The sequence below is a fragment of the Nematolebias whitei genome, chromosome 19, assembly GCF_014905685.2.
Source record: "Nematolebias whitei isolate Nwh7 chromosome 19, NemWhi1, whole genome shotgun sequence".
In the NCBI taxonomy this organism is placed as follows: domain Eukaryota; kingdom Metazoa; phylum Chordata; class Actinopteri; order Cyprinodontiformes; family Rivulidae; genus Nematolebias; species Nematolebias whitei.
In genome coordinates, this window is record NC_056516.1 from 37,593,735 (window position 1) to 37,619,305 (window position 25,571).

Genomic DNA, 25,571 nt, shown 5'->3' on the forward strand with positions numbered 1-25,571 from the left:
CGCACTGGACCCCCCCCCCCCCAATTCATTTCAGTTTATTTCTATAGCACCAAGTCACAACAGAAGTCTTCTCAGGACACCGAACAGAAACATCCGCAGACATTATAAATGACGATTGGTAAAAGTTCTCTATTTAAGGAAGGGATCCAGCAGAGTTCGTCGTCTTCATTTCATCTGTCTCCCATCCTCAGCAAGCACAAAGGAGACGGTGGAAAGGAAAAACTGCTTTAACAGGAAGAAACCTCCAACAGAACCAGGCTCAGGACGAGCGTCCATCTGCTTCTACCGGCTGGTTGAGAGGACAGGAGGAAAGATAAAAATAAACACGTTAAGGAAGAAACGATACAAATTATTCATTTGAAGAAATGTGGTCAGTTTGTCCTCCAGTAGTCTACGTCTATAGCAGCATAAGGGACAGCTCAGGAATCCCAAGCCAACCCTAACTATAGGATTTATCAAAAAGGAAAATCTTAATCCTAGTCTTAAAACTGGACAATGTGTCAGCCTCATGGACAGAAACTGGAAGTTGGTTCCACAAGAGAGGAGCCTGAGAACTGGAAGATCTTCTTCCGTTCTGCTTTTGGAAACTCTAGGAACCACAAGTAAACCTGCAGTCTGAGAGTGAAGTGCTCTGTTAGGAAAATATGGAACTATAAGATCTGCAATATAAGATGGAGCTAGGTTGTTGAGGGCTTTGTAGGTTAGAAGTAAGATTTTGAATTCTATTCTGGATTTGACAGGGAGCCAGTGGAGAGAAGATAAAACTGGAGAGAGATGATCTCTCCCAGTAACTCCAGTTAAGACTCTGGCAGCAGCATGTTGGATCAGCTGAAGACGTTTTAAAGAAGTATTTGGACACCCAGATAATAAACCATTGCAATAGTCCAGTCTAGACGTGACAAATGCATGGACCAGTTTTTCTGCGTCATTTTTAGATCAGATGTTTCTAATGTTAGTGATATACAATTGAATGATTGATTGATTGATTGATTGATTGATTGATTGATTCCAAATTCTCCACACTGCACACCAAGAACGGACCAAGTTTATGTTTAGAAACATATTTCTGTTTGACAATCAGAAACAAAGTGGGGGGAATCTGATGGAAACTTGCAGGAATCTCTGAGCTGTGGCCGGGGTGTGTGTGTGTGGGTGTGTGTGTGTGGGTGTGTGTGTGTGTGTGTGTGTGTGTCTGTCAGGGAGATAACAGCTGAGGCCTCCAGGCTGCGACTTATCGCACCCTCAGACATGAAGGGAATAAACAAGTGCACAAATACACGCAGGTGGGAGGTGTGGAGTCGTCCAGGTGGGGGGGTCCGAGGTGGCAGAGGTTTGTATCTCGTCCCAACATCAACGTGCAGGAACGTCTGGTGTTTCACAGATCGCCACCTCCACACTGTGTGGGGCGTTCAAGGACACGAGGGAGGAGTTTTCATCTGCAAAGATGCAGATTTGTAATTTATTGAAGCTCAGTCTGTGGAGCATGAAGCTCAGATATGTTTGAAACCTTTAATCCTTCTGCTGGAGAAATATGAAGCAAGAAGCAAAAAGTGTGTGGAACAATATTGAAATATTGCACAACCTGCAGCACAAGGTCGTCTGCTGCTCATTTCATGAACGTCAAATCGTCTTTTATACAAAACGAACTGCAGCCAAATAAATACAACCTTTGACTACAGGTTCATATTGTAGTCCTGTCAGTGCTGAATGAGAAAAAAATGTGAAAAGTAAAAACATGTAAAAACACGTTAACATTCCTAATTAAGAAATAAGAGTTTTGCTCTTTACGGTTGTGAAATAAGTCGTCGTTTAAAAATCCAATTAACACCAAACCCAGAGGCTGTCGTTAAAGCTTCGAATAAAAAGTAATAAAATCAAAACGTCAGAAACAAACGTGCACATTTGACCTCAGGGATAAAATGTGCACCGACGCTGATCCTTCAAAACATTTATTTATCATCTGTACACATGTCAATAAAGAGCTTTTTACAGGAAACTGAGTTCAGAACATCTAATTACTAAAAAAACTGATAAATCAGAACCCATTTTATACAAAGCGTCATGACTGCAGATAAATAAACTCCGATTTGTAGAGAAAGTCACAGGTCGGCCTCTGCGGCACAGAACGTCGACTTTTAAACTAAACGATCATTTAGTGAATTACAAAAATAGTTAAAAGAGGTTTTGAAGAAAACGTCCTTGCTCTGTGTGGTTGCCGCAACCAAACGACGTCTAATTAGGATTAGCCATTTAATTGCCTTTAAATGCAAAGTTCCTGCATAATGGTGGCACGTTAGAAAAGAGTCCGTGTGGTCCGGGAACAAACGAGCAGAATTAACGGAGGATTAGACTTTTCATTAACCCGAAATGAACAAAAATGAGGTTGAGGAGGTGAAAAGGAGAAAATCTGAGGAGCGCTGGCTTTACAGAAATAACTGTGGCTTATTTTATTTAAAGAAAGTCTCTTTGTTCGATTCTTTTATGAGAACGGAGACAAAAAAAAAGGGATTACAAACTGACAAAGACGTTACTGAAGCCAGGAGGGAAACGAGGAAGAAGTCTAATGACAAATAAAAACATGTCAGCAGAAGTTCCTCATGTACGAGTGAAAATATTAACTCTTAGAAAAACACCCATCAGTGAAGCTAGCTGCAGAAAATTAACTTTACTGGGAAAAAAACACAAAGGTTTTCTTTTGTGTCGACAGAAGCTGGTTCTGGCTCGTAGCGAGTCCGAGCTGATCCTGTTTGAGAGCCGTGGAACGTAACAGGAAGTGCTGCTCGGGGCTTCCATCGTTCCAAAGACCAGACTCCAACAGGTCTGCTGCACGTTGCATCATTTCCACGTGTGGATCAGCCGGACCAGGTCCAGACCGTAAACCTGTGGAAAGTCTTGTCCTTGAAGGGTGTTTGCAGCTTCAGTGTAACGTTCTGATGCGACTCTGGATGGAAATCAACTTTGTGGCGTTGCGTAAGCCACCTGAGTGATGAAAGCTCTCCACAATCAGAGTCTTCTGGCCAGGCTCGCTGTGCTGGCAGTAAAACTCCATGCATGTGGTGTTCGTGTTACCATGGAAACCTGTGGATGCACAGGGTGAGGACCCGCATCGTGTCTAAGGGACTCCCTCTGCCACTGTTGCCGTCTCATCGATCCTGAATTCAACTTTTCACTCATGCCGATGTTAACAACCGAGCGCTGCAGGAATAACGGGAAGTAACCAACATTTATCGTGGTAAACTTCTTTCTGCGGGGCAAAGTTCACTTAAGTGTTTTTTGTTTAATGAGAAAACTATTTTAAAGACACTGGACGAGTGGGCGGAGGTGTTTAAGGTCTTTTCCTCCCATTTTGTGAGGACGTTGTCTCAGAATTACCCCGATGTGTCCAGCACTGTTTGCAGTGCAACTTCTGTGCACTTTGTGTTTGTTTTAGTCGTTCATTAATCACAACTTTCAGCTCGTTAACGGGATGGGAGCTGAGACTTTCAGCTGCTGGAACTGTTTTACTGTTCAAAATTAACTTTATTCACAAATAACTTCCCCAAACAACGTGCAGTGTGGGATCCCTTCAGTTCATCCAAACACTTTATTTTACAGTTTGCTGGCTGTGTTCTTGCCTTTTGATGCTACTTTCAGTTTGTAGCTAGCCTTTTGGTCATTTTACTGCTCTACTACTTTTATCTAGATTTTTTCAACTTTTTTGCTTTTTGGTAGTTTTATCTAGCCTTTTGAAGCTTTTATATTTTAGTTAGTCGTTTAGCCAACTTGTTGCTCCTTTTAGCTATTGCTTTGCTCTTTTTAACTAATGTTTTGCTCCATTTAGCTTTTTTTTCCTCCTTTTAGCATTGTTTTGTTCCTTTTAGCTTTGTTTAGCTCCTTTTAGCTTATTTAGCCACTTTTAGCTTTGTTTTACTCTTAAGCTATTGTTTTGCTCCTTTTAGCTTTTGCTCTTTTTAGCTTTAGCTCTTTTTAGCAATTGTTTTGCTTCTTTAAGCTAAAAAGAGCAAAACTAAGCTAATTTTGCTCCTTGTGGTTTTGTTTTGCTCTTTGTTTGTTTGCTTCGTTTAGCTTTGTTTTGCTCCTTTTAGCTTTAGCTCTTTTTAGCTATTGCTTTGCTCCTTTAAGCTAAAAGGAGAAAAACTAAGCTAATTGTGCTCCATTTGGTTTTGTTTTGCTCTTTTTAGCTGTTGTTTAGCTCTTTTTAGTGTTTTTTTAGCTATTTTTAATCTATTGTTTAGTTCCTTTTAGATTTTTTTTGCTCCTTTTTAGCTTTGTTTATCTCTTTTTAGCTGTTGTTTAGCTACTTTTAGATATTGTTTTGCTCCTTTTAGCTTTGTTTAGCTCTTTAGCTATTGTTTAGCTCTTTTTAGCTGTTATTTAGCTCTTTTTAGCTTTGTTTTGCTCCTTTTAGCTTATTTTGCTTTTAGTTTAGTTCAGCTCTTTTTATCTATTGTTTAGCTTTTTTTGGATATTGTTTTGGGGTTGAAAGGGTGCCTGAATCAATTACGACAGACTTAACGGGTTCTTGCATCTAAATTTCTGCACATTTGTGAAACTCGTTAGACGTATTTTATTGTATTTGATCCTCCAGCTGTCGGTTGAGTTTGAAGCCTGGAGGTGGAGTGGGCTGAATGAGCGCTGTACGTTATAAATTTTTGACAGATACCTGTTTCTCTTCTCTCTGTCTCTAAATATTTTACATTTGGGGCCCGTGCGCTCCAAACAGCCGAAACTTTCTCATTTACTTGTAAAAGAAGTGTGAGCTCGAAGCGCCGATGGTTTCAATCAGGGTCGGGCAGCATGTGGGTGACTCTTAAATGCATAAATGAGCCCACGCTCATGATACTCTGCCCATTTCCCCCGGGATCCTTTCCATTTCTTCACTTCTCCTTTTTCTGTTCTCTGGATTTCTGAGTCTAAATCCAGACCTCCTCAGCCGGCTGGTTTCAGGCAGAATTACATGTCGGAGTTCCCTCCAATCCCGCAGAAGGATTGCATGCAGCACACTGTAAACATCCCATACAGTCCCCGCGTTCATACATCTCCAGCTTTATTATGAGGTGCAGATGCACAAATGGCTGTGCGCTGCCATTTACATGCACAAACACGCTGTGGGTTTGCCCCTGCATGGATCTTTTTCCTGTTGTAGGAACATTTGGCATTGGGCTCGTGCGGGGGCTCATTCTTCACTGAAATTGCAGGGTCAGATGTTACAGGTAGCTAAAGCTTGGCAAGGGAGCGGCTCATGATTACCTCTGTGCTTCTGCTGCAGCATTCCATTTCAATGTTAAAGACCCTGAGCCAAGACTCAACTTACTTTTCCTACTCCTCTTATATACCTGCACTTTATAGCCACAAATAAAACGGCAAATGCTGCAAGGACATGCAAACAGTGCATGCACACAAAAATACTCATAAAATATCCATTTCTGTTGAGTTTTTAAGTGTTTATTAGGGTGTACGAGTGGTCCAGGCTGTAATCCTGCAGAGCAGCATGCCGTCTTTTAATTAGCCACCATGTTCAGGGTCAGACTGCTATCACAATCTGCAAGCTAATCCACTTCGAGCTGATCAATGCGAGGAGACGGAGGGCGGGTTGGAGGTTAAGAGGGAGGAGAGGAGGAGGGGTGTCTGAGAAAAGGTTGGATGCAGAAAGACCCTTAAAGGCAGGAGGATCTGATACTTCAGGGGGTTGTTTCACCAACAGTGTTTTGGATTTAATTATCCGTCATCCCGCACGGTTATAAAAGCAGCAGACAGATTTTTTGTGATTGATGCGCAGATTGTTGCTCGACAGAAATAACACCCATTAAGCATCTGTGCTCGTAATGAAAACCTGTAAGTGCCACAGCAGCACGGTAAACAAGGTGTCGTCATAAAAATCCACACGTAAACAGTGTGAAGGCTCTACAGCAGCCTCAGACGACGTTAGGACTCTTCGTAGACTCTAATAGTTTGTTCCTGGTACAACAGTTTTTTTAATTTAATTTATTAGTTGTTTTTTAATGCATTTGTCTTTTCAAGTAAGATTTATGAGTGTTCTGCAGCATCTTTGCTGTTTTGTTGTGAAGAGGGACACGACCAGAAGTGAGCTGCTCTGAAGGACGTCTGGACTCTGCCTGAGGGACAGGATCGTCTTCAGGGAGGTGCTCGTGGAGGAGAGGCACTTTAAAGGGTCGATTACGATGGCTCTCAGACGTCCACCAGGGGAGGTGTCCCTGACACTGACTGAAGGCCTGGGACCACACTCCAGACTCTGAAGGGATCGTATCTCTGACTGCTGGTCCGGGAGGAGAGGTCTGGAGATTTCAGCTTGAACGGTTAACACTCCGACTCTTAGATAAGAGTCAGCGAAAAGGCAAAGTTAGATCGATCAAATTAAGATTTAACTAACATGAACACCTAACTACGATCCTGTAGCTGTCTGGGTGGTTTGGTGGTTTATCTCGTGAACCAGTCAAAGTATTTGAAAACAAATGTCAAAGTAATCATTAGACGAACAACTGCAGCTGATTAAGTTTTAGCATCAACTCAATTCAAGATGGCTGCCCCAGCTAATTTACCTTAGGAAACACAAACATGGTTTCTCAAAGGGCTGCAACTAGTTGTTGAAAGGTGTTCAGGAGAGGGTCTTCTGAATGTCTCGAAGGTCTTGGAAGTTTTGTGGGGTTCTCCACGTTACGAGTTTAAACATTCACAACGTTTGCGCGACAACTTTTCTCTCCGAATCGTCAGTTATTGTGAGCATCTCCAACCCTTTTCTGTAGCACTACAGCAGTGTTTGGACACCTGCTCGAACGTTCTCCTTGAGTCCAAATCATGTGAGTGATGAAAACAGCTAGTCTGAATCTGCCTGTCTTCATTTCTAAAGTGAACTCCAGCAGAGTAAACTATAAATGTGGGATGCCTGCGGAGGTGGGCACAAAATAACCCAGGTGGGTGGAGAGGTGGGCACAAAATAATGTGGACCGCCAAGAATCCATTTTTGTAAGTCGTGCACACAAAAATGGACTGTGATTTTTGAAAACTGGCCACTCAAAACATGGCAACACAGCTTGGTCGTCACTTGAATCAAACACTGAGTTCAGTCAGACATAACTAGAAACTCCGTGTATTTTCTTGGCTTTAACAATTTGTCAACAACTAGTATCCCATCATTCACAGCTTAATTAGGTACGCTCTGATTTAATCATCCATCCATCTATTATCTTCTGCTTGTTCCAAAGTCGGGTCTTGGAGGCAACAGCTTGAACAGGGAGGTCCACACATCTCTCTCCACAGTCTCTTCTGGGAGGACTCCAAGGTGTTCCCAGACCAACAGAGAGACATAGTCTCTCCAGTGTGTCCTGGGTCTTCCCTGAGGTCTCCTCCCAGTTTGACATGCTCGAACCACCTCAACTGGCTCCTCTCGATGTGGAGGGGCAGGGGTTCTACTCCGAGTCTCTCCTGATAACTGTACTTCTCACCCTGTCTCTAAGGGAAAGTCCAGCTACTCTGCAGAGGAAACTCATCTCAACCACCTGTTTCCACAATCTCTGTGATGTTCAGGTACAAAAACCACAATCTGTGTCTTGTCTGAGTGTAAAAGCAGAAAATTAAGAGTCATCCAGGTTTTTATGTCTTTAAGGCATGATTGTAATCTAAGTAACTGGATTCATTGGGTTTCATGAACATGTATAACTGAGTATCATCTGCATAATAATGAAAATTTATCCCATGCCGTTTAATAACTTTACCTAATGGAAGCACATATTGGGTAAAGGGTATTGGTCCAAGCACTGAACCCTGAGGTACTCCATGAGCAACTTTGATATATGAAGAAGATTCATTGTTTATATTTACAAACTGAAATCTATCAAATAAATGTGATTTAACAAATCAGGTTTTATTATATTTTGTTTTTACTTAGCAAATTGTTCCCAATATAAAGATTTTTTAACTAATTTTTTATATTTTAATAAAAACTTTGCAGCACATGCTTGTTGCTTCATGTATTCACTAAATTAAATGAGCAGTTTTTTGGGGCTCTACAACTGGCTTACTTTATCCTAACTGTTTTGACAATACGTGTTGGGTCGTGCACTGAGAAAGAATAATAAACCCACGCTGCTACTGCTTTTGTGAAATTGTCGGGGGTGTTTTTGTACTTTGATGTGGTAGTATTTTTAATGTTGTTGCCACCTAATGACCACCAGAACCAGATCTTGTCTGGACCAAGAATGAAATATGTGTCAACCACATATGAACCAAAGTAAAAAAAAAATACCTGAAGTGATGTTAAGACTTAAAAATCTAAGTTTGCATTACGCTTGAACCTGGGATTTCAGGGGAAAGGTTGTCCATGTATAGGTGTTGTTATGGGCGGGGCTTGTGGATGTTTGGTGGAGAGTGGGTCAGTAAGTAGCACCTTCTTGAGTCCTTCTTTCTGTGTGGAGTTTCATGGTCTTCCTTCTCTTGTGGATTATTTTTCCAGATGTACATATTCTCATGTAAGGTTAACTCAGCGATTGAATGCAACTTGTTTTGCTTTATTTATTTATTTTATTTATTGTTTACTGCGAACACCTGGACTGTGCTGCAGCCAGGTGAGCAAACTCGGTTGTTCAAAGAAGATGGATGGATTTGCAGGATTTAGTTCTGAGGGTTCAGCTGGGAAATATAAAAATCTCTATATGAGCAAATACTACTGTCGTCCTGCTGTTTACTGATTATTCCCCGACCACACGGGGGTGGATGGAGTCGGGAATAAGAGCAGAGCTGTTCCAGTCTCGTCCAAATGGGGCTTTGCCATGTCCTTCATCACTAGTTCCCTCTTCTCCCTCCTCTCTTCTTCTTTTCTTTACTTTTACTGAAAGTGGTCCATCTGAAATGAGCAGAAGCATGAAAGCACACATTTGTTCTTTCTTTCCTCCCCTACTTTCTGAGGCCCCTTTAAGCCCCCGCTCCCCCTTTGTCTTTAACTCCCCTCTCATCTGCGGTCAAGATTTGCTCAGAAATGAGTCACCCTACCACAAATCGCCCCATTTAAGGGGGAGGGAGCAATGCTGAGATGGAGATGAATCGAGTGTGAGCAGAAGGAATGGGATGGAGAGATGTGTGTGTGTGTGTGTGGGGGGGGGGGGGGTGTTGGCTGTTTTCCACCCAGATTGGTTTTCCTGATCAGTACAGCTGAGGTCTGGGTCCAATCAGCTCCCTGCATTCAGCCGAGCAGAATCAGGCTACACGTCCAGGATCCACACGCTGCAGCAGCAGATATTTAACTGTGCACGGTCAGAGGGCAGAGCCCGGGCTGTGGATCGCGACGTGCTCATACATGTACGTGCACTCGAACCTATAACATTATCCAGAATTTACACCGAACGAATGAAGCCACAGACATGTAGGTGCAAGCGTGGGGATAATTACACGAGCGGCGCTGCAGCCTCGCCGTCGATCACGTTCATTAAACTCCTGAACCCACTCGAGTCGATGGCTCCGAGGACGAGTGTGCAGCGTGCGACTTGTGAGCAGTGACTACGCACCAGCTGCTGATGGATCACGGGCGATCTGCCTTAAACGAGTCTTCAGTTGGACACGTTTGGCTGAATGAGGCCATTCTCTTCTCATCTCTGCTGGGTTCAACTTCTAGAAGATAAAAACTCACATGTACTGAGCATCGTTAAGGTTTTACTGTTAAAATCCTTAAAAGTAATTAAATTTAATGTGTTATGGTTTGAGAAGGGATAACACTTTGTGTAGTCTCTTTTTTTTATTTGACAGCGATAAATTATATTGTGTGATAATAGTTTTTATAAAAGTTGACAGTTTATCATTTAACAATGTGAACTGTGTTCTAACGTGTTTAATTAATTTATAGAATGTTTAAAATGATCAGTTACAGCATCTGGTGTTTGTAACAAAAAGCAACTGAAGTTAAAACAATTTAGCTTCATTTAAAACCATTTCATATCCATTTAGAATCCAAAGAAACTTCAAAAGTGTTGTTTAGGTCTTTTTAAATGGAGTGCTCTGGAACAGTAAGTATCTTACATGTTGTAGATAGCTTTGTGAGGAAGAGTTTAACTCGGACTGGACTGACGAGGTCAAAGTTAAATGGAGGATTTTAGCATTAAAAATAAAAACTGTAAATTTAAAGTAGTCCATAACAAACCTTGACACTGCTGTGTTGCTCCAGCAGAATTGCAACAATATCCCAGGCTGCACCAGAAATTCCACAGCTAGCTGCTACTGCTGCTGCCATTCTTTCAAACCGTAAAGTCTGACCAGAACGCTCAACAGAAGTCGAAACGACTTGAAACTCAGCGCACAACGGCTCCGTTGGCACCTTGATGAAAACACAAACCCAAACAGTTGAGTTTGTGTCCAGTACTTACAGAGTTGATCATTCTGGAGGTTTCAACTGGATTTTATGTTTGATTCTTGTTGCATCCCTCCCCCAAACTCGAACAGCTGTAACTCTGGTCCTGGTTCCAGATAAATGTGGAGACACTCTTTGGATAGAAGTCGTAGCTGAAAGCTTAAAATCTGATGGTTATAAACACACTGCTGCTCTTTTTTTCTCCTGCTCTTCTGTAAATGTGATGCCTGACACAAACACCACTGTGGCTGGTACAATGAGCTACTTCCGTGTCCGTCTCGCAGCGGCCAGTGCCAAACTTTAACACAGCTGTTTTCTGGGCTCTGTTCTGCACATAACTTACTGCTTCCTGTCTGCAGGGGTCTAAGACAGCAGCGATCCACTTCAAAAGCAGGTCTCCGAATTGTTTAGCTTGTCAGTCAGGTCAGAGTTGCACTCTTTTTCTCCAAACAAAAGCTGTGGTACCCAACACTGGTCCTTGTGGAACACCATCCTGCAGGTTTCAGTTGTTTCCTTGCACCAACACACCTGATTCAGTGAGAGCTCATTCAGCAGAAGCTGAAATTGCCCATAAATCACCCATTTATTAAAATCAGGTGCGTCTTAGGAGGAAACAGCTAAAACATGCAGGATGGTGTTCCTCAAGGACCATGGTTGGGAGCCCCTGGTTTAAAGAACTATCTACAACAGGTATGATATTGACTGTTTATGTGTACATAGACATGATTGAACAGCTAAATATCTGTTTTCATGTGATTACCAGTTTTCTGTCATAAGAAAAGATCCTAAAGGACATCATGTGCCTGTTGGATGTTCAGTATGGGATTCTTCTCAAACCAGTTACAGATAAATCCTCTTAATTTACCACATAGCTACTTTCTGGCTGCATAAATAAAACCCAACAAAAGTCTTTTTTTTTAAATCCTCTGTCCTCGTCCAAAAACCAAGTGGTTAGGTCTGTTAGGAGTGTTTTCCAACTGTGGGAATTCACCCAAAACTTCCCGGCTGCAGTTTATTCAGAAAGAAAGCAGCTCCTTTTCTCTGGACGAGGGACGGCAAACAAATTAAACCCATGGGAATCTGCAGCCTGGACTCATGCGTAGCATCGTGTCCACAGAAGACAAAATAATGAGGAGGGAGACAAACTTTGCAGGACAGTTCTTTTTTCCGGTAAACCTCTAACCCTGCAGTAGGTCGGCCTCCCAGAACCGTCCGGTAACAAGTCATTTGTGAGCTGCTCCTTTACAACCTGTGGTTTTCTTGTAATCTCACTCAGTGAGAAAAGAACTGAGTTTTATAAGAAGAAAAACACCTCGAGGCGTTTAAATGGCTCGTAGTTGAGAAAATAAACTCAAAGTGTGATCTCAGCCGTAGGTAGAAATCTAGTTTCTCAATAATCACAGGCCGCCCAGCCGGCCCAGTGGGACACAAGTGTTCATTTTACGTTTTACAGGTAGCAATCTGAGTTTGATCAAATCAGCGACTGAACGTCTGCGCCGCCCCGCCAGCAGCCTTACCTGTAATAAGAAGGAGAAGCTAATTGGTGGGACGTTCACTGTGAGCGTGGCTGTGTTAAAAGACACGGAGTGATTGGAACCTCTTCAGGTCAAAGCACTCGTCTCACACAAGATGCACATTTTCAAGGCATACATAATTACGGACTGCTGGAGGATGTCTCATAATCGCACACGCGGCGGGAGGGAAATGTCAAGATGAGCTGTCTGAGCAAACATTTTCGTTTGCTTCTGGAATATCAGCTCGACAGAGTGTGTCCGTGAAAGGAAATAGAAAGTTACTTTCACACCAGGCTTTTAAAAAACCTCATAAAGCTGCTCATGTAAGGACCGCACGTTTAAAAAGTAAAAATAAATCTGAAATATGTGATGTCAGTTTAAAAATAAAGTGGAAAGTGCTGCTGTGCGAGCACCGTAACCTTTTACAGTCATTAAAATGACATTAACGGGGTTGAGTGGAGCACAGTTGAGTAAAAAATGTCTTACTTGCAGCAGACTGAGGTTAAATGAACTCAGTTTAAAGCGGTTCTTATGAAAATGTTAAGCTAGTAGCTAATCAGAGCAGGAGCAAAGCTCTACCATCTAAAATAACAAACTATAATTTATACTGGCAGTTTGTGTACAACCTTTTTAAAAGCACTAGATTATTTTTTTCTTTACCTGAATGGCCAGATTATCCTGAGGAAACCGGCTGTTAGCACAGCTGTAAATATCTTCAATAGTCTGAATGTTTATGAAGCATTCGCTCTGTTGTGAGCCATTTTTCTTCCTTACGTTTTTCAGCATCTTTCTCTTCCCCCAGTTTTTATCTATTTCAACAAATCATAAATAAACGTTCGGCTCTTTCAGGACAATCCTGCTGTGACTTTTGGTATTGGTGCAACTTTAGCTTTTTGAAATATTTAGCCTTTTCTGACATTTTTTCACACAAATGAATTGAGCTCATTTTCCATCCTTCAAATCTTTACATCCATTTACAACCTTTTACTGCTCCTTTCACATTTGATCTGCTTCAGCTTCTTTCAGCTTCCTTAAGCAAATTTAAACATTTTTCAGCTACTTTCAGCAGTTTTTCAGCTGTTTTGTGCTACTTTCAGATTCTTTCTGCTAACTACAACATTTTTGTTCTTCTTTCTGCTAATTTCAGCATTTTCTGCTCCTTTCAGATTATTTCTGCAAGTTTCGTTATTTTTTTGTATTTCAGCTACTGTTTAGTTGTGTTGATGTTAATTTAGCTTTTTTAGCTAATTCCACATTTTTTGGCACTCAAACTTTTTTCAGCCTTATTCAGCAAAAAATGTGCTCTCTTCACTTCTTTCTTGTATTTTTAGATTCTTTCAGCTTTTTTTTTAGCTCGTTTTCAGCTGGTATTTTTTCTAATTTCAGCTTTTAAAAAAAATAATTCTCACATTTTTATGCTTATTTCTGCTTCTTTCAGCCTAATTGGGCAAACATGTTCTTTCTGCTTCTGCTAATTTAAGCTTGTTCTGCCTTTTCAGCAACTTTTTTTTAACCATTTTTAACTAAGTTCAGCTGTTTTCAGATAAATCCGAGTTTTTCGTTGTAATTTCTGCAATTTTCATCTTATGCTCCTTTCAGCTGTTTTCTGCTAGTTTCAGCATTGTCTGCCTTTTCAGCTACTTTTTTTAGCTGTTTTGTGCTAAATTTAGCTTTTTCAGCTCATTCCACTTCCTTCTGGTAATTTAAACTTCTTTCCTGTTTTTTTATCAACTTTTCAGCAGTTTTTTGTTGTTGGTAATTTCAGCTTTTTTCAGACAATTTTCAATATTTGTTCTCCTTTCTGCTTCTTTCAGCCTAATTGTGCAAACGTGTTCAAACGTGCAAACATTTCTTCTGCTAATTTAAGCTTGTTCTTCCTTTTCAGCTACATTTTTCATGTTTTTAGATAATTTCAGCTGTTTTTATCCAATTTCCTATAATATTTGTGCTTATTTCTGCTTGTTCTTTCATTTCAGCTACATTTCAGCATGTTTTTTTTAGCCAACTTCAGCTGTTTCTCAGCAAGTTCTTCAATAACTGCATTTTCCCAGTAAATGCAGTTTCTCTAGTTATTTGTGAGATGAAAGATCTAATATAAAAACACGTTTTCACTTTGCTGCCTCAACGTTGAAATATGGTATTCTTACTCTGAACAAGTACTTTCACATGAAACTGCACTTTTGTATGAAATTGTTAATAAATACACAAATACTTCAAACAAATCTACAGCAGGAACTTGTAATGAGACGATACGACAGTTGACAGACGAGCAGACCCTAAGTTCAACTTGATCTGACCCAACTAGATTCTTTTACTTTAAGGAAATCAATTTGTTGTTAGAAATGGTATTTGATCACATGACCTACCTGCTGACATGCAAGTTGAGACATTCCAGCGCTCAGAAATGTCTTGTTGGACATTTTAGACAAACATTTAGTTGAGTTTAAACGCTTCCAGCCTCAGTTTCTGCAGTGTAACTCAAACTGTGGTTAACATTTTATAAATAAATCTTACTAATAATAATTGTTTAGCTACTCTGAACGATGCCCCGCCCCCTAAAAGACTGTTTTACGACTGCCCAGTTGTTCAGAGCTCTGTAAACCTGTTGGCAGCAGTTTATTCCCTCGCTGACTTTACATTCCTGTCGAGTTGTGTCACTTGGCTCCGTTTGTCGTCGTTCACGTCACCCAGAACCATTCTAAAGAAATGGAGTGAAGTGGAGACCAGGAATCCAGCTGGGTTGTGCAGAAGTGCTGCCAAACGTGAGCCGAGGAGCCTACATTTGTTTTTTGGGAGCAGCAATTTGCACCAAACGTCTGTTTGGGTGTTTTGGTTCTTGTGAATATCCACTCGAGGCAAAATGGGGTTATTAAGGCAAGTGGAGCCAGGGGTTGGAGAAAGGTGTGTCTGTTTTTGTGCATCGAGTCGGTTATTAAGTGTTTGTGTGAGCGCCTGTGCAGCAGCTGGATGCTAAATAAGCTCAGAGCTTGAAGAGGAGAGTGGAGAGCTTCTTTCAAAACCTCCTGAAGTTTAAGACCCCGGCAGGAGGCGGCAAAACGGCTAAACTTCATTAGACTTATTGTGTGTTCGTGGTGTGTGTCTGTGCTCATGCCCTGGCTCTGGAAGCCTTTTTTGTCTTGAGTGTGGTTTTTGCAGAAATAAATTTTACCGTTTTCATTTGCTTCCATTTCTCTGCATCATCTATCTGCCCATTTTTTATTCACACCCACCACCCGCTCTCCCTCCGTCCCTCCTCTCCTCCCTCTCGTTTTCTTTCCCGTCTGTTTGTGTTTTTTATCCCATCTGCTCGCTCTGTGTCAGGAAGCACCCGTTTAAAACTTGCAGTGTTTGAGGGGCGAGCACAGCGAGGCTCAGCGGGCCAAGAAAAATGCCAAAACAAGATGCTCGAAGAGTCGTTTCTGCTGTCTCCTCCTGCCCATCACCATCCGTTCCTCGTGTGTGCTTTACGTTTAATTTCTCTTTGTGTCTTGCTTGTCCAGCCTCTGATTACTTCCTCGCTGATGAAAAGTGAGAAGAGAGGCGTGGAGATGAAAAGCAGGGGCTGGAAATCCCTGATGATGCCCGTGAAGATGATTCAGACGGGAAATATCCGGTTCTCACTGTTGCATCGTGAGCTGCGTGAAGGAATATATCGATCGTCATGGAAACCCTGGTAGCTAGGTGTGTGTTGGTGTACGTAGGACTGGATGACGATCAAAAGGTAATTTAATAAACCGTGTGTGCTTGTGTTCAAGGTTGTCCGTGTCATCAGGGGTAATTAAGCAGAGTGTATGATGTACAATTACTGTGTGTGGGTCAGAGGGTGATACAGATGTACTCTGAAGCGCTCCGTGTCTTCGGGCTAATAGGTGCTTTTAAGGTCCGTGTGAGCTCATTTATGTGTGATGCTGGCTGTGTGGGAGATAATTAAAGAGCGCTCAGTGAGTCTGGTGACAGTTGGCTGCTGCGTGCTGTCCTTGTCCACATGTGGTCATATCCAGGATGGTTTTAGTGTTCGACTCATAAGTCTGCAGGTTCTCCCTCCAGCCCTACAGGGGGCGATGATGCACCGGTTTGTTGACTGCCTATTTAAAAGATGGAAAACTTTTTGCACGTTTTCTCTCCTTGACGTGATAATCGTTACAAATGTGGACAATGTGTTCCGACACAGTACCTCAAAAAACTATTTTCTATTTTACGTCTACTCAGAGTCGTACTCGATCCTTTCTTTCTCTTTGGTGCCACATTTTGAACGAGATTCTTTGCACAGTTTACATGGTAACAACATCTGGACTGGATCCTGTTGTCTACAGATCATTTTATTACAAAAAAACATCGTTTTTGCTGATCCTTGTTACTGAACGAACACTTGGAGAGAAGGTTCAGATCGGTGTTCAAAAGAGGAATCAAAAAAAATCTGAACACTTCAGAAGCTACAGGTTAACATAAGGATGCTAATTCATATTATACGAAGTTGAATTAGTTGAACTCTCGTGACTGACGGTCTTTAAAGCAAAATGAAGCCGTTCATTAAACAAGAACGTAACCGAGAAACTTTTCCTACAAGGATCTGTCTCTGACCAACCAGTCCACCCGAAGGAGCCGTTTGTCCTCATTGTGGACGTTTTTTATATATATAATACTGATGCTCGTTGATCGGCAGTGACAATAATTAATAATTTGTCTGGCAGGTTATAATATTCAGTCCTTTGAAGTTTCAAATGAATGCTGTAATCTTACCAGAAGCTTGTCACAGTCTACATTCACTATCAACAGTTTAACTGTTTACGTACAGAATGTATCCTCCTCTCTGTGCCATTTATACACTTAAATATATATATAATATATGTATATATATATATATATATATATATATATATATATATATATATATATATATTATATGTGTGCATATGCCCCTCATGAGCAGATGTTTGTAATAATAAAAGTAGATTCAAGTTTGTGTAAAACAACTAAACCTCCTGTTTCAGGAGTGGATTAACAGAATTAAACGGCACAAGTCGGTTCTTGTCTGAATGTTTCTGAAGCCTTCGATTTACTGCGAGACATTTGTCTTCCATGATTTTCATCGCGATTCTCGTCCCACAGTTTTTACGGTATATCAACACATCATGTATCAAAACGTTCAGCTCTTTCAGGACAATCCTGCTGTGGCTTTTGGGATTGGTGCAACTTTAGCTTTTTGAAACGTTTAGCTTTTTCTGACATTTTCTTCTCATAGAAAATTAAATTAGCTCATTTTGCATTCTTCAAATCTTAATATCTGTTTACAACTGCTCCTTTCACATTTTGTTCTGCTGCAAATTTAAACTTTGTTCAGCTACTTTCAGCTACTTTCAGCTGTTTTGTGCTCCTTTCAAATTCTTTCTGCTAACTACATTTTTGTGCTTCTATTTTTTTTCTGTTAGTTTCAGCTTGTTATGATCCTTTCAACTTATTTCTGAAAGTTTCAGCTTTTTCTACTATTTCAGCTACTATTTAGCTGCTTTGATGCTATTGTCCGTTTTTCAGCTAATTCCACTTTTTTGTGCTCATTGAAACATTTTCAGATAAATTCAGCAACATTGTGCTTTCTCCACTTCCTTCTTGTAATTTCAGCTTCTTTCTGCTTTTTAGCTACTTTTTTGCTTATTTCAGCATTTTTCTGATAATTTTTAATTTCTTGTTCTAATTTCTGTTTCTTTCAGCCTCATTGGGCAAATGTGTTCTTTCTGCTTTCTTATGCTAATTGAAGCTTGTTCTGCATTTTCAGAATAATCTTTAGCTAGTTTTAGCTGTTTTCAGATAAATTTAAGTTTTCCATGATAATTTCTACTATTTTAAGCCTAATTAACATATTTCTGCTAATTTCAGCTTATGCTCCTTTTAGCTTTTTTCCATCTAGTTTCAGATTTTTTGCCATTTCAACTACTATTTAGCTGTTTGCATGCTAATTTAAGCTTTTCCGCTCTGTCCACTTTGCGTAGGTTAATCTTTTTCGGCTACTTTTTATGTGCTTTTTTGGGGGGGTTCAAATAATTGCTTTTTTTAGCTGATTTACTAATTTTTGTGCTAATTTCTGCTAATTTAAATCTAATTCAGCAAATGTATGTTCTTTCTGCTTTCTTCTGCTAATTTAGGCTTGTGCTTTTATTTCAGCGTGTTTTAGCTCATTTCAGCTGTTTTCAGCAAGTTCTTCTGCAATAAGCATTCACCGAACTGCGATTTCTCTAGTTTATTTTATTTTTTAAATATGGCTGGCTGTTTCTTCTTCTTTCTTTTTCATCTTTTGCTGTTCTGCGTTTTCTTCGGCTCTTCGTCATCTCAACTCTTTCCGACGTCCTTGCCTTTAATGAGAGTCGATCTCCTGCGTGGTGCATTTAAATCAACAGCCTCTGGTGTGTTTCCAGGCCCAGTTAGAGAACGAAAACAAGGGGAAGAGAAGGAGATCCGCAGATTATTCAGATTTTAGCCCCCCGCCCTCGGTGTTTGTCCTTCCCCCTCAGCCCTCCCCAACTCCTTCCACCTTGCCTCCCCACTTTGCAAATCATCTCATTTAGATTATCCCCACCGCAGTGAAGGCAGCTGCGCAGAAATGGATACTTTTCATGGGCGTCTCCCCCCGTCGCCCCCCTCCCTTAATCTCCCCCATGTTCCTGACACTAATACAGAGACTGATCTGAGCCCTCCTGCCTCTCCGTGTGACATTTCTCACTGCGCTCCTTAATGCAGGCGGGCTGCCTCTGTTGACGAGAAATAAGGATGACAAGCGTGGCCTATTTTCTTGCTCACGATAGTCTCTTCTTTTTTTCAGGGAGGGGGGAGATTCGCTCCGAACAGTGTTTACTAATGTGTCTCACAGGGCGGTTGACAAGGAGTTGACATTAAACTTTGATCGTGAATCTGGCATTTTGCTGTCAGAACTAAACTAGGATCCATTTAGTGTTTCAGACGGTAATAAGTGATGTCGGGCATCGCCCACGTGCACGCTGGATCTGTTGAAGACGGCACAAACTCACTTTTAGCCTTTCTGTGGCTTTGATGGGTGACGAGCATTAAAATCTGATAAAATAACAAAACATTTCAACTGAAAGTTTAACAAAATGTATTTGAGAAGTTGTCTCTGTGACGGCTCGTCTGAGGCACCGACAGACATGATGAAGCTTGTTCGTCTCAATGGGGTTATTCTGACGCGGTATCAGCAGTCAGTGTCTTACCTGCAGTAGACAAGTTACAGTGACCGCTTCAAGAGCTAATGACCATTTCCCACAGTGGCATTGGTGTCAGAAGCATTTGTAATGATCTTTTTTTTTTTGGGGGGGGGGGGGGGCGCATACTGGTCTGTGTGTGTGAAGGGGTCCTCCCCCAGAAAATGTCGAATAAAGTAGATGCCATTTCCTGCATTCTGGTATATTTTAACAGGTTGTTAAATGTCTACATAAGTAAACACTTGATTCAATAACTATTTTAGAGAGCAACAAGAAGTAGCCTGACCAACAGCTCTCCTTGTGTGAATAGAGCAAGCTCCACTTCTCACACATCCTACCCCACCCCCACATGTCGACAACTGCCAGAACTAACATAGCATTAAGCTAGTGGCGCACAATGCAGACATGTTAGCTAAGATGCTACAGATGTAGTGCTCCACTTTTCTCACACATCCTAACCCCCCACCCCCATCAACAACTGTCAGCACTAACGTGACGCTAAGCTAGCACGCAAAACAGACGTCTCCCCCTCCTCCCCCCGTGAGTGCCCTGCAAGGCAGACGACCGAAGAGAAACACTGCATGTGGTGGTGAGTTGTTGTAGGTGACCAGGAAAACACGGAGTGGACTTGTAGTGGTTTGAGTGTTCTCCTATGAATCAAGTGGAACGGATTTGTTCACAAAGAAATGGAAACCATTCTGGGTGAACGAATATTTCATACACAATGTGTGTGGGGGGTCTGAATGATATTTTTAAATGTGGGGGTGGGGACACGCCCCCCTCACATATTCATTCAACCTTTATTTATACAGGCCAGACACATAATTGTTGCCACACCCATGCACAGTGGGTTTAAGATGACGGATACTTTGAGCTTAACTCGAAACTTGAACGAAACAGATGTTTGTTGTCAGTATTTACTAAAGTGAAAATGTTTCTACACATGTGGAGTGGGGCTGGAATGATTCTTTGAGACGCAAAAGACAAATTAAAATAGAAAAACATGACTGCACGCTGCTTGGTGGTCACCGTGCTTCACCAGAACAAGTATTACTGAAACACGATGCGCCTACGTGTAAGGAAGAAAACGAACCAGGGGACATTTAAATTCAAATAAAATAAACGTTTGAGACTAAAGCAAAAGGAAAAATCCAAAATGCTTCAGTTTGTTTTGATGACGGTCGAACTTCCCACAGTATCACATCAACACCAGCGTTACAGACGGACTGCATTACTCACTGAAACTACACTTTTTGCGACGTATTTGGACTTTACAGTGAAACCAACAGGCAGCCGCAGCACGCTCAGTCAGTCGTGCATAAATCAGAGGACAGCGCTGGGAAAAAATCAAACAGGAAGCTGAACCAATGCTCACAGTCCAGTGTGTCTGGAACTGGATCTTCATGCACCAATTAGCAGCGTGCATTAGGAAGAAATTCTGTCCTGTTTTAACATTTTTTTATTATTTTTTAAAGTACAAGTTGTCGGATGGACTTTAATATGTGTTGCAAAACAAAAGGATGTTGGGCACTATTTATTTTGTTTGAAGAGCATCAATTCACATCAAATGTCATCTCAGAGCGCTGCACAAAGATCAACAAATCTGCCGCATCAAATCCAATTCAAACAGATGTAGAGTATACGGTCAGCTCCAACCAATTATAATCCAAAACTGTCAGATTCACTATGTTGCAAAATGCCAAATGTTATAATAGTTCAAAGTTCTGATGCATAATATGAACACGCTCCACCACAGATCAGCTGAAATCCTCAACAGTTATTAGATTCTTCGTCTGCCTGGTATACATGTTCTTACAACATCCCATAATGTTCTTGGTGTTATTTATTTTGACTGGATCATGGTTGCCGTTGGATTTCTGAACGAAGCACGACTGATCAGCGGAAGGATACGTTCAGTGCGCAGGCGTAGTTCGGTTAAGAAGAAAAAAAGTCCCAGCAAAAGGTGCAAACATTCTCAAAAAACACCAGATTCAAACTCCAAATACTTTTATTTCATATTTGTCAAGATAACGTGTGTTTAAATACCAACGGTAATTAATTTGTTTTAGACTTGAAGGTAAGACCAAAACGCTCCCGTGTGGCTGATTCACTAAAAAATGAACATGCCATCTCTAATGGCCTTTTTCTGGGCGCGTTGTCTTTATAGCCTTTGGAGAATAATAGACTTTTAAGCACTTGATTTACAGAAGGATGACAGCCACCAAATGCAATTATTCAGCTGTCTCTCATTCTCGGGCACTTGATAAATGCCACTAATGCCTAAATATAAATGGCACAATAAATATAAATATCACGCTGGCTCATGGGGTGTGTTTCTGTGCCAGTTTAAGTTTGAAAAGAGGGGAAACTGGGACGGGGAAAGTTGGATTCATCCTCCTTAATGCCTTCTGTCACTTCAATTGGATATTAACCCGCCGCTGTCCCCTAATTTAAGCGTCGTGTCGTTTCCCACGAGCACCGCCACATTCATGCAGCCGGTTTGTGTCACCGTGGGATAACCCTGCTGCGTCCCTGTGTGAGGCCGGAGAAAGAGGGTTGGAAATCAAACCGAGCTGCTCTTTTTAACTTTCCTCTCTGTTCCCTGCACAGAAAACCTACTTCCACTTCCTCTGCTCAGCCCTTTCATGCTTTTCCCCTCAGAATGAAGCATTTGTATGAATCATAAGCTCCCCATCCAGGCTCAGTTATGATGGCACCCCCCTGCTGCTTCTGTTAGCATAACTCCCACCTTCCATCTCCGTAGAGGTCATTATCTGATGCCCAACGTGGGCATCACTCAATGAAAACAATGTCATTCTCACAATGGTGCTGCCCTGGCTCATAAACCCCCACAATACTCTTTGCAGTCAACCTTAGATTGTTTGATTGGCGTTCACCGCGCTGTTTGCCAGAAGAACTGGCAGGAACATGGTGCTATTTGCATAAAACAGAAAGTGGCTCAGACCTGCTGCTGTTCTGCTCTCCAACAGTTGTACAGCACCCTCAAAGTAACGTTGCCATGTAATTCAGACAAAAAGACGCCTTGTGCAGCTCTGCACTTACACTCAACACTTTCTTTTACTCGCTTTAGAACTTTCCTTTCTCCTCTTTTAAGCCCAGCTTGAATCCTCTTGTCCAAATCCTGTACTATCTGAGTCCAGCTCATTTTTCCCCTCGTATTCCTGCAGAGAATCCTCTTAAAGTCGTTCTGGTAAGAGTTTCTCTCTGGACCTCTGTGTGCCGCTCATCAGTGTGACCTGGACTCAGTCCCAGGTTAACTGCAGGTGATCGGCCTGCCTAATGGTTTGGTCAGCTGAGCATGGGGGGATTAGACAATGAGTTGGAAGGCAAAGGGCAGTGGAGTTGGTACAACCGGGAGCAAAAAGAATAAAAATGGAAAAGCTGTGAATGTCAAATATTGTGGCACTTTCCATGTAGATTTGTGCTCATTTCACCCTCTTCAATTAACACCTTCACCTTTCTTTGCTGGGTCTGTGTCTGTCTGTGTCGCTTTGCTGGGCCGAACCCGTTAACTCTCGTGGCAAAGACAAAATGAGTCCCGAAGGAAAACTCATTTCTGCTGATATTATGAGCTAAAACGGTTCTTTTTTGTTTCAATCTAAAGCTGAAACATGAGTAGAGAGGCAAACTTGGCTCACACCAACGCAAAGTTGTAAACGCTTTACCCCCTTCCTCTGCCAAAAGAGGGGGTGGGGAGGACGGTGCAAAGCAAACTGGCAGCATCTGGACAGACAATAATTTAGAACAAGCCTCTGGGAGAGAGCGAATGAGTCCAATTCCGCCTGATCCCAGCAGTGACTGACTGAGGGATTACACTGAGGAGAACATTACTACACACACGTAAGAGGATTGTAACACATGTGCTATTACCGCTGTGCACAATACCTCCTCCAAAAACAATTCCTTGTTCTTTTCCTCCACTCACTCCCTCATTTCAACCCCTCCATCCCCTCTGCAGAAGCCTTGGAGGATCCGTCCAGCTCCGGCGTCGTGGCAGGCGCCGTCATCGGCTCCCTGCTGGCCCTCCTTTTGGTCGTGACTCTGGTCGCAGTCCTCCTGACTCGCAGCCGCCGGCAGCAGAGGCGTGGCTTCCCCAGCAGCGGGGACTCCCTTGCCACGGGAAGCAGCGGTGGCAGCAACGGCGCGGACTATGGCAACAAAGCCCGCCTGCTTTTCAGCGGCGCTGGGAATGGTGGCAAGAACGGAACGGGCGCCAACAATAATGGGCCCATCTACACATATCGGGAGGGCTGCGACGCCACAGGGACGCTAACGGAAAACCCCAACTTCCACCACCATCTTCACCACGCATCTACCAGCAACCCACCCACCGCCCACGACATCCTCCTCTGTGGAGACATGGATGAAGCAGAGAGGAGGAAGTTTGAGCTCAACGACAGCATGGAGGAAGAAGAGGAGCGATACGATCGGTTCGTAAACGTCGGGGGAGGCGTGAACATGTTGCCTCCGGCGTATCATCCCCACAGAGGTCACGGTGGCGAAGCGGAGATGGACGTGTACCTCGATGATGATATGGAGTCCCAGAGAGACGGCTCAGTTATTTCCCGAACTGCCATTTATGTCTGAAGATGGAACAGAGGGCTGGAAATAAGAGATGAGGTGGAGGACGGGGGGTGTTTGGAACAACCCCACCCAGCTCTAATATTAAAGTCACCTTCATCAGATCAACACCTGCTTACAGCTCAACCTGGTTAAAAAGTGCCCATCAGTACTTCCCTCTGCGCTCACGACTGTACGATAACACAAAAAGACGAGAAGACGTAAAAACGTGACGCGATGAAGTAAAAGTTGTGGTAGCATTTGTGCACTGTGGCTGAATATGTGACAAAGTTGTCAGTCTGTTTTGTCAAATACAACAAAAGAAGAAAAAAATCCTGCCAAAAGCGAACAAACGAGCAAATCTTGATGCGACGCCGCTTACTGCTACGTTCTTGTTGCTTCAGCTTCGCCGTGTGGTCATGTGACGTCGTACTTTATACCTTACCGGAACTTGAAATACGATCAGTGTCGCAAAATTATCTACACTTGAAACTCTGTGGGTCAACACAACAGCAAACCAATCCATCAACTTCTTCAGACAAACCTTGTAACGGGTTTGTTGTTGCAGGCGGCAGCTTGTGCCGCGAGCCCAGGCGTTCAGCCGAGTCTAAAAATTGAAAAGGCCAAATGTCTGATTCTGGGAACAGTTGGAGACTTTCTGTTAATCCCGGAGAAGTGACTCGTGTGTGGGTTTGCAGAGACGCCTGCTGCACCCTGTGACACCACCTGGTTTCCCGATGGGAGCTGCTGAAGCGACGGGCCGCCAAACGGAGCAACATAGACCGAACAGTGTGTGCTAATGTGTGGCTGGCTGTGGTGTTAATGATGTGCATCATCCTTATATTGGGCGGCGTCTCACGATAGCACTGTTGTTGTTGTTGTTGTTGTTGTAGATCTTGTTGTTGTTACGCTTGTGTAATGGTGTTGATCTTGCTAAGGAAAAGATTCACCGTGAGCCTTGGGGGGTTTCACGAAGTTTCATGTTGAGTCTGTAATGACTCATTTTAATGAATAAAAGAATTGTTTTTCTTTGTTTCCAACTCTACTTCTCCATGTTTTTTTTTTATTTCTCTGCACTTTCTCGCCTTTTCTTTCCATCCCATCTTGTGTGTTCCACATATCCATTTATATGATGGGTGTCTAAAACAAGTGCCGTTACGACTGTGTGCACAGAGTGGTGTTCCTTGTATTTATGGTCCTATCTGTGCTGCATTCAGTGAGGCAGCAGATCCACCTGCTTTGCTGGAAGCTGTTTTATTTCATGTACTGCTTCTGTTTCCGTGTTGAATGTTTAATTTTAGGCTGTTTTTCAGAGTTCGTGCGGTTCTAGAAAAGACGTGAAAGAATGGGAATGCACCTCTTTCTATTTTATTTATATGCTGCAAACATGGCAGAGCTTGGTCAATTTGAACAAAGTGCATGATCTCGTATGGAAGAAAATGATGAACTACAATCGACAGTGATGGTGGTGTCCCACTGCGACCGTCGCTCAAAACTCTGAGGAAAATGTGTACAACTTGCAGTCTCACTGAGCTCTGAGTGTTCACGACTGGTGATTTAGTTTTGCACGGACAGTTTTTGGAACAGATGAAGGTGAAAGTTAAGAGACTAAATAAAACACGAATAAAACGTTCTCATTCAGTCAACCCCATAAGTCGATTCATAAAAGTAGAATCATCATTAAATCCACAGAGCTTCAGATAAAAATACATTCTCTGGTGGGCCTTCTTACAAAGTGAGTTCACATGTGGGTCAAAGGTCAGTTTTTCATCAAGCATAGTTCCCAGATGTTTATATGGATGCACCACCTCAACAGTTTCACCATTAATGACCACAGGAGTGGCAACTATACATAACTATATATAACTATATATATATATATATATATATATATATATATATATATATATATAT

At 42.1% G+C, this 25,571-nt stretch overlaps 1 protein-coding gene across 1 annotated transcript in view; it reads left to right on the top strand.

The window, feature by feature from the left end:
- pvrl2l (PVR cell adhesion molecule related 2 like) overlaps positions 1 to 23,684 on the top strand; it is an 82,983-nt gene extending 59,299 nt beyond the window's left edge. The window contains exon 6 of the mRNA XM_037693057.1: positions 23,056 to 23,684. Within this exon, the coding sequence (XP_037548985.1) occupies positions 23,056 to 23,684 (629 nt within the window). The remainder of the gene's footprint in view (positions 1 to 23,055) is intronic.
- Positions 23,685 to 25,571: the final 1,887 nt, after the last annotated feature.